This window comes from Gavialis gangeticus, unplaced genomic scaffold, assembly GCF_001723915.1.
Source record: "Gavialis gangeticus isolate Ggan-Ray unplaced genomic scaffold, GavGan_comp1, whole genome shotgun sequence".
NCBI lineage: Eukaryota > Metazoa > Chordata > Crocodylia > Gavialidae > Gavialis > Gavialis gangeticus.
The window spans coordinates 21,366,580-21,381,815 of NW_017729004.1; the positions used below are offsets into that span (position 1 = coordinate 21,366,580).

Sequence of the window (15,236 nt, forward strand, 5' to 3'; positions counted from 1 at the left end):
GATTTCCTTCATACGGCAGTTTTAGGACATCTAAGCTTCCCCTTAACATTAGCATTAAGGGAGCACAAAGAGAATTAATCCCTAGAAGATACAATTATAAACATTCTATATAATTTGCAGATTTAAAGAAAATAAAGGAACATGATTCCCACAAGTCATTTCTATACAAAGATCAATTATATATACACTTGAAATATGTATTGGCTATTGAACAGTTCCGTATGGAAAGAAACATTATCCTATTGCTATTAATTGTTTCCAATTCTTTTTTTTCTAATCTTAAAATTCAAAAGAGGAATACATTTGTTTAACTGTATTACCAGGTGACTGTGTGACATTGTAACCAACACCTTTACTTACAGATTTATTCTGCATTGTCAAAGATGTTGAGAGGTTAAACTACATTGCATCTTTGTGCCTCACAGCCTTAACATAAATGTGACTGGAGTCTGAAAACAAAAGTGACTTAGTACATGTCTTTATAAACATATGTCAGATAAATGACATTAATAAAATCCTGACTTGAACTGTATCATTGCAGTCAAATAGTTTACAAAGTTATCAGCTGGAAGAGAAAACAAACTGCATGAAAACTTTTTATAAAATACAACTGGAATGTTAAATTATTCTCTTATCCAATCTTCCATAATTGAGCTCACCAGTAGTACAAGACAAGTTAAGAATGCTTGCCACTAGAGAGCTATAATACCTGCAGAAAGTGCAGTGAGGCATACTGTTCTTCTTTCAGAGGAAGGGTTACCTAGGAAGGGTTTCATTGGCAAGAATATGGCCCAAACAGCTTTCTCACTTAATAGTATGGATTCTACGTGTATACTAAGACAAATGACAAAACGGATACCTCCCAAGACATAGAAACCTCTCTTTATTCTCATCCTTGCTTGTCTATACTTGTAGAAGATTTGCTAAGTTTCCCTTTGCACATCAGAAGATTAGTATAAGTCTTGCAGCTGTCTACCAGTTGTAGCCTGACTGAGCAGAGAATCCCAACACACTTGGTTTGTTCATATCATATGTTTAAAGGAGGAAAAGGATAGAATTTGTGCTCCTTGGTTATATAGTGTATGTTCTGAATGTAAAAACCAGGTAAGGCTCAATTATGTGGCAACTGAGACATCATTGAGAGATGGATGTATTCAATGATAAAAGAACTGATCTTTTTATGGCAGTCTGGTATCTGAGGGCCTGAATTCATAATTCATGTCTGCCAGGGCCCTCAGACCAATCTTCTGCTGTAAATGGGGTCTGGTTTTAAAATTCCAAAACTTACATAAAATTACACAATAGTATCTAGTCAAATACTAATGTATTTAGCTGTGAAGTCAAAACAATGAAGCGCCTCTCCTGAAAACATGAATTACCTCAACTCATATTTGCTTTGGTAAATGAGGTTTTTGAAGGGTTTGCCCCAAGAGATTTTCAAGCATTTTTAATTTAAATTATAAAGTGCAAAAAATTCCAAAATATTACCTTAGTTACTCAAATCCATGATGGTGCTGAGTTTAAGATGGCCCCCCCCCCCAATTAATTAGGTTTTAGACATGGAAAATTTATCAACTTTGGTTATAAATTTTCCATGTCTAGAATCTAATTATTGGATGGTCTTAAATTGGTCTTCACCACCACAGCCCCCATCCCACTTACCCCTCTCCTGCCAGTGCCTGGTCCCCTGCCTGATCCCCACCTTGCTGCCTGTCCCCCCCACCTTTTCCCCTCTGCTTACCCCCACACCACCACTCGCCTCCAGCACTGGGTCTAGCTTGGAACATGGGGCACATGGTTCTCCAGCCCTAGGCAGGCTATGTTGCAGCAGCTGCAGCACCAGCTTCAGCCTTAGTCCTATCCCTGGCCTAGTCCCAACCTCAGCTGATGTGTAGCGGGGCTGGGACTAGAACAGCCATGTGGTCCAGGATGGAGCAGGGTAAGTAGTAAGGGGAGGCAGGCAGGGAGACAGAGGTGGCAGGACAGGTGGCAGAGATGGAGATGACAGCTGGGAAAGTGGGGTAGAGAGGCTATGGTGGGGGGGACAGGTAGCCAGGAATTGGCTATAATCCTGACCATGAACAAAGGTCACACCTGGAGTCAGAGTCATATCAGGAATCTGGCCCCGACTGTATTTGAATCCAAGACAGTGTTCTTTCCCACCCCATGTCAAATGGAAAAAAAGAACTTGCCTCGGATTCAAGTAAATACAGTAGTGTAGATTGCTAGTATCTCCAAAATACTGAGAACTTCTGGCTCATGAATAAGAGCTTTATTAAATGTTTATTGATTTCAGACATCAGTAGACCAGCTCCTAAAAGCAGGCTGACTAGGAGTGTTGGACATCTCATGATTAAGAATTAAATGCATCTCTTGGGTAATAGCACAAAAGTTGTTGGGCTTAAACTAGTAATTATTTTTTCTGTTTGTTTATCCAAACTGAGCTTGTTCATCCCTACTTTAAAACATCAATTTGATTAATTTATTCTTAGGAAGCAAAAACTATCCATAAGGTAATTTGTAAGCAAATCAATTACCATTTCAGTTATTTGATATCTTGTATTCATAAACTACAATTCATAATGCAACTGATATCCAAGCTGATGATAAGGCTACTTCAGGGCCTTTACACTGAAGATGTATAGCTCTAGATGTACAGTGTCTCCCATGATTTATGGCTTGTGTGAACTGTCAAAGTAACTTAGAGATAAAAGTATATTTGTAACTTTTTTGGAGTCACAATTAAAGGCCTAATTACAAAAATGCTGCTTTTATTCCTTAAAATGTCATTCTTTTTAAGTCATAGATGTCAAATTCACATCTTATAATACTCTAGTCTCTATTTTTTCTCTGTCAAACACACCACTGAGGGGTTTTTCAGTATGCTAGGCCATGTCTACATCTCTGTTTAATCCAGTTCCTCTATAAACAATGAAGTCTCAGGCAGTTTTAATCGACTCAGAGATGTTACACTTCAATTTCCCATATGTGCCATTCACCCCTCAACTGTCTCCTTCATTAAATGTCAATCTCCCTTTGAGAGTGTGCCTTCCCTTTGTTGTTGTTGTTGATGCTGTCTTCTAAACTGAGTGGAACTGAATAGTGGGTGGGCCTCGGTTTTTTGGGAGGAAAGGAGGGTGCGGAGGGCAGTAAAGATTCTTACCTGCTGCTTTGGTAACATCTGCAGTGGAAATGTTTTGGAGATTTGAGTGCACTCTGAAGGTCACTGCTCCTTTCATCACACTAGAAAACAATTTAAAATGAGACTCAGAACCAAGACATACATATGGCACAATGTAGTATAAAAACTAATTTAAAAAATAAGGGAAAATGGGCACTATGACAATATCACTTTTCCTTTTGCTTCTTTAGACACACTTGCAAAGTTCACATAAATAAGTTGCCCAAAGCCAGCAAGTTATTTACCCAAATATAACACAGAGCATCCAAGGAACTCAAAGTCCAGACCCTGTTAAAACGGTCTAAATAATAAAATAATAAAACTGTCTAAATATTCTGCCTTCCAGTGAGAGGACAAAGGAGCACCATTTAGTTACGCTTTACTTATGATCTGTCAGTACCCCTATGGGGAACAGATTTTATATAACAGAAAACTACTTAATGCAGTGGACAAAGGCATAACACAATTCAGTAGCTAGAAGCTGAAGCTAGACAATTCAGACTGGTAAAACAGTGTGTTTTGTTTTTTTCTTTTTTTAAGAGTGGGGATAATTAGCCACTAGAACAGCTTGCCTAGGAAGGGATGAATTACCTATCACTTGGAGTCTTTAAAATAAGGCTGAATATCTTTCAGCCAGAAGTGACAGACTTGATGCAGGAATCAGTTGGTGAAACTTGATGGCCTGTATTATGTAAGTGGTCAGATAAGAGCACTGCAACAGTCTTTCTGGCATTAAAATCTACAAATCCACAAACCACTTGTAAATTTAGCTACTAATTATCTTGATAAGGAATAGCAAAATCAGCCAGATTCTAGCACCACTCTCAGGCTTTTTGTCTCAATGTGTGGGCTCAGGGCTGCTCTATGCCATCTGTGCTGCCTAATTTGGGGTGGCATGCTGAGTGGGAACAAGTGGGCAGGGCTAAGTTACTTATTGGCTCAGAAGGATGTTGTCTATAGAAATAGCTTAATTTTCCAAGCTTGGTTACATGCTGATTAGAGCAAACAGGCTTCTTTCCTTAGCAGAAACAGACTTAACCTTAGATACAAGCCACCTAAACGCAATATTATTCCAGTCATCTTGCATCTTTAGAAGGCCATTAATGTGTCTATTTTTGTAATGCACCTGCATCTTAACCTTAAGCACATAAGTAAAAAAAAAAAAAAAAAGAAATATAAGGAGTCATCATCATTTCATACATTGGCTATTTAATTCAAAATATATTAAGAACATTAAGCACATAACCCATGGCTCCCACTCTCCTAAGGAAGGGCCCTAATAGCTGGACTACCGAGTCATGCTCCGCTGACCCTATGCTTGTTCCAGTCCTTTTTGTTGAGTGGTTCAGCTTCAACAGGAGATGTGTTAAGTGCCCTCATTCCTGCTTAGACCAGAGACTCGTGCTTAGGGCACTTGCTTGGGGTTCAAACTCCCTCAGCTGAGCAGGACCTACAACTTTGTAAGTCTCCAATTCCTGGGCCACTATTTTAATCCCTAGGCTATTGTGCCAAGGGTAGGTAGGTCCTCCGTCCCGTCCAGTAAGGAAGCCATGTAATGTAATGGGCAGCTCTGAGACAGATGCCAGAGGGACAGGAATGCATTCTTTCCTCCATGCTGCTGGCATTTTGTATTGGCTGCCCCTCATTGACTCCCTGCTCAGTAGGTACAAGCTCTGAAAATAAAATAGGCTATCCACAAAGAGAATGCATAAACTATATCCCTGCCTGGGCAGAGCAGGATCTTTCTCCTGAGGTGAGATGCAGATTATTTAGTGTGACCATATAGGCTTAGACAGGCAGAAATCAAAATAGGATCTGGTCTATGGTATTTGCCAAAACAAAGGGCTCTGGATTTTTTTTAAAGAAAAAAATAGACCAGTATTTGCTGTAACAAGCATTCCCCATAACTCCAACTATCTCTTGATAGGATAATATTCTTATGAAAACAGATTTTAATTACAAGGATTATCATGAAGAGTAACTAAAAATCACTAAAATATTATGAAAAATCCTTATAATTAACAAACACATTATCCCTTTTAAAACTTTCCTGAAAACAAAACTCTTTAGAAATTAAAGTACATGTTCAATATAGAACAGCATAATAAGCATGAAACTTGGCATCAAGGTAAAGTTTCACCCATATTACATATGCTATTTGATCTCCTTGATTAGTAATCATATAATCTTTGCGAATAGTTATAGTTGTGCTACAAAATATAAATAACCCTGCATTAATGGTAAAGTATATTAAGTGGCACCATACATAAACATGCTTTGACCTTCTATGGCAGCTGCATATAAAGGAATGAAATTTGAAAAGTTGCTACATAACTTGAAATAGGGTCTTTACATTGGCTAAAGTAATATTATTTAACATTTATGTGCTATAATGTTTTTTTATTTTGAAACTAAGTAATCTGTGGTAACGTATGTAAAAGTCAAACTTTGATAGATGAGAAAACAGACTGATTTTAAGACTGTTTGAAGGCCACAGGAAGAATTGGCATGAGACCTGGAATTAGAACTCAAGAGCAAACATCCCTACTCTTGCACATGATGCTGTGCTTCACTATTTATCCATGGTATAGCATCATAGAGTAGTAGGGCTGGAAGAGACCTCAAGAGATCATCTAGACTAACTCCTGGCCTGAGGCAGGATCATTCCTATCCAAATCATCCTATACAAAGCTAACCTTTTAGCAAAATTAGTTGACACAACACAAAACATAACGCCCTAGCCTGCCACAGGTAAAGCAGATCGGACCACAGCAGCCAATGTCCTGCTGCTGTAAAAGTTATTAAATATATCAAGAGATCCCAGGAAAAAAAGGCTACACTACATAGGATAGACTGAGGGGGTACTGCCTTCCCATCTGACCAGCATTTCATAGGGTTCATCACTTCAGTATGTGAGCACTTCAAAGAAATCCAGAAAACCTTTAAAAAACTACTCATAAAATTAGTTATACAGTTATGGTGTTGGAAAATGTATCTTGGAATATTATAAATAGTTTTCAAAGCTGCAGCAGAAAACCAGAAGCATCACGTTAGAATTTGGGCTAGGATATTTCAGTTACTGGCATTGCATGAGCTATAGATCATGCTGTTACATACTGAAACAATGCAATGTTATTAGGATTGCAATAGCTGCACAGCTGCTTTAACATGTCTGAGGTGGGATGCCTGTTGGCACAGTGCCAATGTTGGCTGCTATCGCCTTGTTTCAAATATATCTAATGTGTTTTATTCTGAATTAACCCGAATGTCATTAATCAATCCTTTTTCTTCAAATACTAGAAAGACTTATTGCCAAAATATTGCCAACTTATTGCCAGGTGTCTATTTATTAAAATTAATTTATCTTGGATTAATAAGTGTTAAATGCTTATAAATCTTGTATAAGCAGCATTTAATAGCAATTTAAACTATAATACTTAACTTGCATAAGGTTTTTCATCTAAGATTCTCAAATTGCTTTGCAAGTGTTCAAGCCACCAACAAATTTGAGCCTTAAAACTGAGACAGGCACCTAGCAGAAGATGACCCAAGGCAAGAATATCCTCTGATAGCATACAATGGATATAGCTGCTCCTATGCCATTTCTTATCCCCTGATGATGGTCTAAGAGGCAAGACTTCAGGTTTTCTGTTCATAAATGCTCATGCCCTAAATAACAATGGGTGTACATGCACACCACTTCAGTCCCACACCTGTTCCCTATCTGCTACCTCATAAATGGAAGTAATGTAGCTGTCTTAGTGTAGCAGTGGTTGTGTGTACCAATACTGGTTGCTTGCAGATGGTAAACCCCCCACCCCAAAAACTGCGCTTTACTGGAAGAAGTAGTGTGTTTCTTCAACCTGGCTCCACAGCATCTGCATAGATCAGGTGCTTCAATGGGGCTTTTTGGAGCTTTTATCTAATAGCCAATTCAATCACCTCACTGGCACAGTACTAACCTGGTGTAGACATGCCCTGGGGGACCAATCTAGCACAAAGACAGCATCAGGGTAGTGCAAAGGTCACCTTTTCACCTCTGTCTTCAGGCTGTACTGGGCAGTTGACAGTGGTAGGCAAAGACATGGAGTTAATACTCATGCTCACATGAGAGAATCTCCACAACTGACTCATAACGGGTGTCTATACAGTAGAGTTGAGTGCCATAACTACTACTGCCCAAGCTACTTCTGAATTAATAGCCTAAGTACAGGAAGCAGTATAGCTGCATTACCACAGGACACTGCCTGGGTACCTTATTTCTCAACAGAACTTAGTACCATGGGCAGTGTTGTGCTATACTTTTTCTGCTACACACATTAGTCATTTAAAGCTAGCACAGATTTCTCTGCATAGTCCTGCATTTTGCCATGTTAATATAGTCAAAGAGTTTCAGCAGCTGATCAGGATCACAGAACAAGTTGGTGTCAAAACTAGGGCCAGGGATGGGAAGGGTCAAAGGGCCTTGCAGCACTTTTGTATTTCTGATTAAAATAATCTTCCTCCATTATTTTGACCTAAGCTGTTCCCAACGTGGATTCTTAAACCCTACACATGTAGCATCAACATTAGAGGTAATCTAGGGCCCATATAATGAATTACATTGAAATAAATAAACATCTGCACCCCTGGGTCCAAACCCAGGATGGCGTAAGGATTTCATCAAGAAGGGAGACTTACGTTCTGTGGTGAAAAGGAATATGCCCGTAGTGGGTTGTTACTCCTTTAGCCAGGCCCAGGATCTGGCCTTCCCCCTTTTCTACATCAAACTAAACAGAATAAACAAAACACTGTAATGTGAAGAGGCTCAGGGACCTGAACCTGTTCAGCCTCCACAAGAGAAGGCTGAGGGGGGATCTAGTGGCCATTTACAAACTAGTCAGGGGGGACCAGCAGGCACTGGGGGAGTCCCTGTTCCCCTGAGCTTTACCAGGAGTGACTAGAAATAACGGTCACAAGCTGGCAGAGGGTAGATTCAGACTAGACATCAGGAGGTGCTACTTCACTGTCAGGGCGGCTAGGATCTGGTACCAACTTCCAAGAGAAGTGGTGTTGGCTCCTACCCTGGCGGTCTTCAAGAGGAGGCTAGATGAACACCATGCCGGGGTCATTTGACCCCAGTACTCTTTCCTGCCGTGGCGGGGGGGGCGGACTTGATGAACTGCTCAGGTCTCTTCTGACCCTACCAACTATGAAACTATGAATATAATGTGTGTAACAGCAGGAGGAACCAGGGATGAGCCTGCAGAGCTGTGATATCTGTTAATTTGGACTACAACTCCCAGAAATCCCAGGGGCTGGGGGGGGGGGCAAAGGAAAAAGGAAGAGTAAGTTTGAGGCTGGAGTAAGGAGAAGAGAAAGCAGTGTGCACATGGGACATGGTCAGCCCTACACAGAGGAGTGCACAGTGGAGCTAGAGATCTCTCTGGCTCCATCAGCCAGGATTATGGACTGAAGGAGCTGGAGTCAGACTTGGGGGCAGCTGCAGGCTGCTGTTTGAGTTAGAGACTAAAGGCTTGTTTGGGGACATCTCTGGAGATATGTGTGGGGAAATTAAGGTGCTGAGTGTATATAACCACAGTACTGATATTTCTTTACCTGTTCCCTCCTTTTGACCCCAACCCCTATGATTTTCTATATAAAAGTGGGAACTCCCCCTTGCTACCTGGAGGGAAAGCTAGGAGAAGTTCCTTGCCAGTTCCTCCTTGATTCTAGTGCCTAGGTATCCATTGTACAAAGCTGGGTATGGGAGCAAGCTACAACAGAGGCAGAAAGAAGCCTTCAACCCTCTAGGCAAGTGGTCAATGCAGCCAATGGAGATGCACTTCCAATTCTAAGACAGTGGAGTACAACCATCAACTTCCAAGGCCAACACCGGCTATGTAAAATTCCTGTAGCAAAGGATGCTAGTCAAGATACCTTGTTAGGCACCAACTTCCTAAAAAATTGTCAAGTCACTATACATTTTGAAAACTGTTCATGTTACTTTCCATGGGGACACTTCCCCTTGTATACCACAGATGATCAAATGAGGACATGTGAAGTGGTAGTGGAAAAAAAATATCTAGCAATACCTCCTAGAAGCGAGATGATGATCACCAACAAACTGAAGAGATGGTGCCATGAAGAAGAGGAGGGCTTATCTGAACCTAAGTTCACTAATGATTGGGATTCTTAGTGGGGATTGCAATGGGTAAAAGCCACAGTAATGGCTGTGCATGTTGCTAACACATCAACAGACCCATAATTGGGACATCTGAGACAGATGTGACTGTTGTGCAGGAGGACCCTGGATCAGAGAGGTTGGTTGCTGTAAGAGTACTGAAATCAGACAAGAGCCAAAACCTTAGAGATCCAGGTGATATACTTCAATGAAATGCAAGAAAATTGGAACACAGGTTCAAGTTAAGTCATTCTGGCCTGGAGCTTGAGCAAGTGAGGGAAGTGCAAAAAGTCCTACTGGAATATGCAGATGTACTCAGCTTTGGAGACTGCTACCTAGTGTGTACAGGCTTAACAAAGTATTAGATTAATACTGGACATGGCCATACTGGCCATGTTAAACGTGTCCTAGAAGATGACCTATTCATTTCCAGCAGGAGTTTAATCAGCAGCTGCAAGAGATGGAGGAAAGAGGCATCATCAGGCCCTCTGTCAGCCCATGAGATGCCCCTGTGGTGCTGATACAGAAGAAAAGGGGGAGGTGTGCAGGTCTGTGTGGATTATCATAGACTGAGTAATGTTACTCTTAAGGATGCCTACCCCTCACCTTGAATTGATGACACACTAGACACCTTCTGGCCAAAGCTCAATGGTTATCCACCCTTGATCCAGCTACAGAGTACTGGCAAGTAGAAGTGCACCCAGAGGAGAGACCTAAGACAACTTTGTATATTAAGAAGGGACTTTTTGAGTTTAATGTTATGCCTTTTGTTTTATATAATGTTCCTAGTACATTTCAGAGACTGCTGGATATCATATTAGCAGATTTTCAAGGGACATCCTACCTGGTGTACCTGGATGATATCATAGTGGTAGGCCAAACATTTCAGGAGCACTTACAGAAACTGAAAGGAGGCTGAAGGAAGCCAACTTAGAAAATGAAATCTGCCAGATGTCAGCTTTTTTGTAGGGAAATGAATTTTTTTCAACACGTGATCTCCATGGAGGGGGTATGCCCAGATCCAGAGAAAGTGGAGGCTGTTAAGACCTGGCTAGTACCTTGAAATGTAACAGAAGTATGCAGGTTCTTGAATTTAGCCTCCTATTATAGAAGATTTGTGGTAGATTTTGCTACCACTGCAAGCCTCTTACATAAGCTCTCCAATAAGGGTAAGCTCATCTGGACCAAGAAATGTCAAGATGCCTTTATAGATAGGGGGACCAAATGCCCAGTTTGCCTGGGTCACCCCTGCTTCTGAAGGCTGGTCCCAGCCAGTTGGTCAAAAGTCCTAGGCCACAGTCCAGCAGAGAGGTGGAGCAGCATGGCAGGCATTGCTGCTGCTATGCAGGAGCAGGGACATGCCACATTCAGGCAGGGTGGCACCTGCTAGTCCACCTGCCTTTCTCCTGTACAGCAGCAGTGGTACCTACCCAGCTGCCTGCCTGGTGCATCATGCTATGCTGCGTCCCTGCTGGATTCTGGCCCAGGACTTTTGACCAACCATCCTGGACCAGCCTATGGAATCTGGGAGTGTCCTGGCCAAACTGGGATATACAGTCACCCCGTTTATAGAGCTAAAGCTGTAGTTGATGTCATCCCCTATCTTAATGTATCCTGACCCTCAGTTACTTTTCTTGTTGGACACTAATGCAAGTGACATTGGTATAAGAGCTGTGTTGTCGTAAGTTGGAGGCCATGAAAAGGTACTAGTCTATGCAAGCTGAGCTTTAAACAAAGGTGAGCACCAATATGTAACTACAAGAAATGAACTGCTTGCTGTGGTGACCTTTACCAAACATTTTTGATACTTTCTCCTGGGGAGATGATTCACATTAAGAACAGACCACAGATTTCTCCATGGCTACAGAATTTCCAACAACCCAAAGGACAACTGTCTAGATGGTTAGAAGAGTTGCCTGAGTTTGACTACCAAATAGTGCATTGCCCTGGGAAACAACACCAGAATGCTGATGACTGGTCCCATAGGCCTCACATAGCAAAAGTTGAACCTGAAGCTGAAGCAGTGGGGATACAGCTACTGTCAGCAGATGAGACAGCCAGGGGTGAACCAACCCCAAATACAGAAGCCAGAAGTTTGGCAGATTTTTGTACAAAATGATGGGAAGATGCTAACATTGAAAAACTAATAAGGAAAAATAAAATTGATAATGAGTTCCCTGAAGAAAGACAGCATCATCTGCGCTTAAAGAGGTACCAGGCAGTGTGACCTGAGCTAAGTATTAGGCAAGGAGTACTGGTGCAAAAACTTTCAGAAGCTGCCAAAAGACCTAAGCTTATTCAAACAGTGGTAGCAGAGAAAGAAATACCAAAAATTCTGCAAGTTCTATGTGTTGTTAATAGTGAGAGACATTTGGGCATGGAAAAGGTCTCTCATAAGATCCAGTCTGAGTATTTCTAGTTAGGTTGGAGAAAATCTGTTATGGACTGGTGCAGGACATGCAAAATGTGTGATGTCCAAAAGGACTAATAAGTAATCCCAGGTGCCCATGGTCTCCATGCAGACTGGACAACCCCTGGAAAGGATAGCAATGGATATTCTGGGTCCCCTGCTCATTACATCACACAAAAACAAGTATGTTTTAGTAGTAGCTGATTATTATTCCAAGTAGGAAAAAGTATATCCTCTCCCTGATCAGCAGGGATCCTGATTTTCTCTGTTTAAAAACTGTAGATTCCCTGATAAATTTTGTAAGTTCTCTGATAAATAATCCCAAATCTGCGATTAAAATGAAATGAAAAAATGAAATGCCAACCTACACACACACACACACACACACACACACACACACACGGGGAGAGAGAGAGAGAGAGAGAGAGAGGTATCAATTGAACTCAATGTTTTATTGACACATTTACAATTTTAAAGTAATTTGGAAGCCTAACAGTGCCTCAATCACTATAATAAATAGTGGAGGGGCGGCAGAGGGGTGGCAAGGGAAAAATGAAGAGGAAGCTTGAGGCTGGAATAAGGGGAAGAGAGAGCATCATGCACGTGGAACCTGGGCAGCCCTAGACAGAGGAGCACACACAATGGAGCTGGAAATCTCACTGGCTCCATCAGCAGGACTTCAGATTGAAGGAGCTGGACTCTGACTTTGGGGCAGCTGCAGGCTGCTATTTAAGTGCTGCAGGGACTAAGGGCTTGTTTGGGGACACTTCCAGAGGTGTGGGGGTAAAATTAAGGTGCTAAGTTTGTTACCAGTGTTGATGTTTCTTTACTTTTACCTGTTCCCTGCCTTTGGCCCACTGGCTTGTGACCCTAACCCCTATGATTTTCTATATAAAAGTGGGAACTCTCCTTGCTGCTTGTGCCAGTTTCTAGGGCTGCAGGTTTGGCACAACATCAACAACTCTCTCTCCCCCACCGCCTCTCCTATCCCAGGCAAGGGCTTCACTGCTGTCTTTCAGTGTTGCCTTTCCTCTCAGCCTCCCTCCTTCCCAGCAGCATCTCTCTGGAAGCTTTTAACTTTCTCCAGGGCCAGCCAATCATACCTGTCAGCTGGCCCAGCACTCCTAACCAGGCAAACTATTACCCTCTAACCCCTTGTAGCTGGACACCAGCCCATAAGTCATGAACCTTCTTAAATGCCACATTATGAATATGAGCCAACAGTGTGCTCGTTGCAGAAAAATCCAAGAGCATACTGGATTGTATTAACAGAAGTGTCACTTAGAAATCAAGGGAAGGTTTCTTTTCCTCTATCCAGCAATCATGAGGCTTCAACCGGAGTATTGTATCCAGTTTTGGGCTCATCACTTCAAGAAGGATTTGCACCATTTGGAAAGGGTCCATCGCAACAAAAAAAATTATAAGCCTGGGAAGCAAAACTCTTAAAGAAAGGCTGAAAGAACAAGAATTATTTAATCTGGAGAAGAGAAGGTGATAACAGTCTTCAAATACCTGAAGTGCAGTTATAATAGGATAGAAATAGACTTTTCTCTGTGACTGTTGGGGACAGGACTAGGACCAAATGGCCTCAAGCTTCAGCAGGGGAAATTCAGTTTGGAGATTAAGAGGACTTCCTGACTATAATGGTGGTCAACCACTGGAACAGGCAACTAGAGACATTATTAAATCTCCACCCTTGGAAGTTTTCAAGGGCAGGCTAGATAGACACTTGGCTGGGAAAGTTTAGTCAGGGTTGATCCTGAGTTGAGCGGGGGCCAGGACAATATGACCTTATAAGCTCCTTTCCAGCTCTACTTTCCTATGATTATTCTCTAGTGACTCCACCTGGCTGGCTCAAGAACATGACAGAATTCAGAGTTGGAAAGATACGGCTCTCCCTCTCCCACAGGCATTGTCAATGCACCATGGAGCCCTTTTGAAAGTGCAGGGGGACAAAGAAGATATAAAAGATGAGGTGGGAAAAATCTTGCCAGGGGACTGTAAAAATATTGGTGAATTCCTCTCTTACTGAGAGAGAGAAATCTTAAGTGTTTAACATTAGGACACAGAATATTGTTATTTTAATGTAGTTTTTAATGCTTGAATATACTGTTAAGAAGATGTATTAAAGGAAGAAAACCCACACAAAACTGGTCTTGGAATATTTATAGTAATAGGATAATAGAAACATTCTGTCCCTATCACACAAATTTTGCACGTCAGTATTCTTTTGGTTATCTTTAAAAAAAATGCAACATTTTCAATGGCTAAAATTGTATTTTATGCTAGATGTTTTGGGAACAGACTGTGTCAGAAGCTCATAAAATGGAGATTTTCCTCATGGGAGTTTTCTGGCAAAAAGCACTCAATAAATAAACATTTCAATAAGAATGGCTGCCCCCTGGGGAATTCGGCATTGTTCATTATGTGTAGGAAGACTACATTAGACCAAAATAATAATTTGATTGATATATATTTTTTAGAGAACTTTAATGGGAGGTGCAGGCTGAGAAAAGGTTGTAAGACATAATGTACCTATAACACTTCCTGGAAAAGAACTTTAAATGAGTTAGCAGAAATCAAGATAGAGTAAGCTCCTTTTTCCTGATGCTGCCAAGCACTTTGAAGCTTAGCTAGTATTAATGGCAAGTGTCTTTACATCGCTTTAAGTACTGAGGCTCACTGAAGTGCACATTATTGTTTATGACCTGATGGATTGCAAACAAACTGATCTCACAAATCCCTGATGATGCCGCCAGTTAGTAAAGGCATCCCTCCTTTGGAGCAGATTACATCACGCAAGCCTTCAGTGAGCTGTGCAGATGAAACAGATCATAAACATAAGCAGCAGTACTCTGCTTCAAATATAAACTGAATCGAGAACATGCAGTGTAGCATTTTTTCTCTTACAAAAGAAATATTAAAGATGTCAGGTAGCAGCACATTGTATCTAGGCGTTCAACGCTATATCTAAGATTTAAAAAAACCCTTTTTTAATTGTATTGTCCTCTCACTATATGTCTCGAGTAACCTCTTCTGACTTTAGTGAATTTATACCAGTAGAAATAAGAGCAGAATATAGCTCTGAAAATGTAGCCAGCCTAAATTATTGTAATCACATACAGCCCTTTTTGCTAACACTTTTGGTAAACTATTTTTCAGTAAAGGTAGGTAATTCTGGTTTCAAGTGTAATAAGCAGGGAATGGTCCCTATGCAAAATGTAATGTCTGTTTCGATGATCTGCTAAATATATTACTTGAAATTTACAGACTAATTACCCCTCTGTTCGCTGTCAGAACCTCTGCTTTTTTAATTTCAATAACGTTGCCTTCAGCCATATTAGGTGAGGGTTTGGGGGTTTTTTTAAACACAGACATTTGAAGCATATTGCAAATTGTCACCCTTACGTGCTATTGTCTTGTAGTCTGTTTACTAGCAATGAAGTAATTACAGTGTTTTCACTAAAATAACTTGAAGCTGT

At 41.1% G+C, this 15,236-nt stretch overlaps 1 protein-coding gene across 1 annotated transcript in view; it reads right to left on the reverse strand.

The window, feature by feature from the left end:
• Positions 1-15,236, reverse strand: part of PTPRN2 (protein tyrosine phosphatase, receptor type N2) — a 1,174,657-nt gene that overhangs the window by 631,516 nt on the left and 527,905 nt on the right. The window contains exon 11 of the mRNA XM_019507947.1: positions 3,164-3,243. Within this exon, the coding sequence (XP_019363492.1) occupies positions 3,164-3,243 (80 nt within the window). The remainder of the gene's footprint in view (positions 1-3,163; positions 3,244-15,236) is intronic.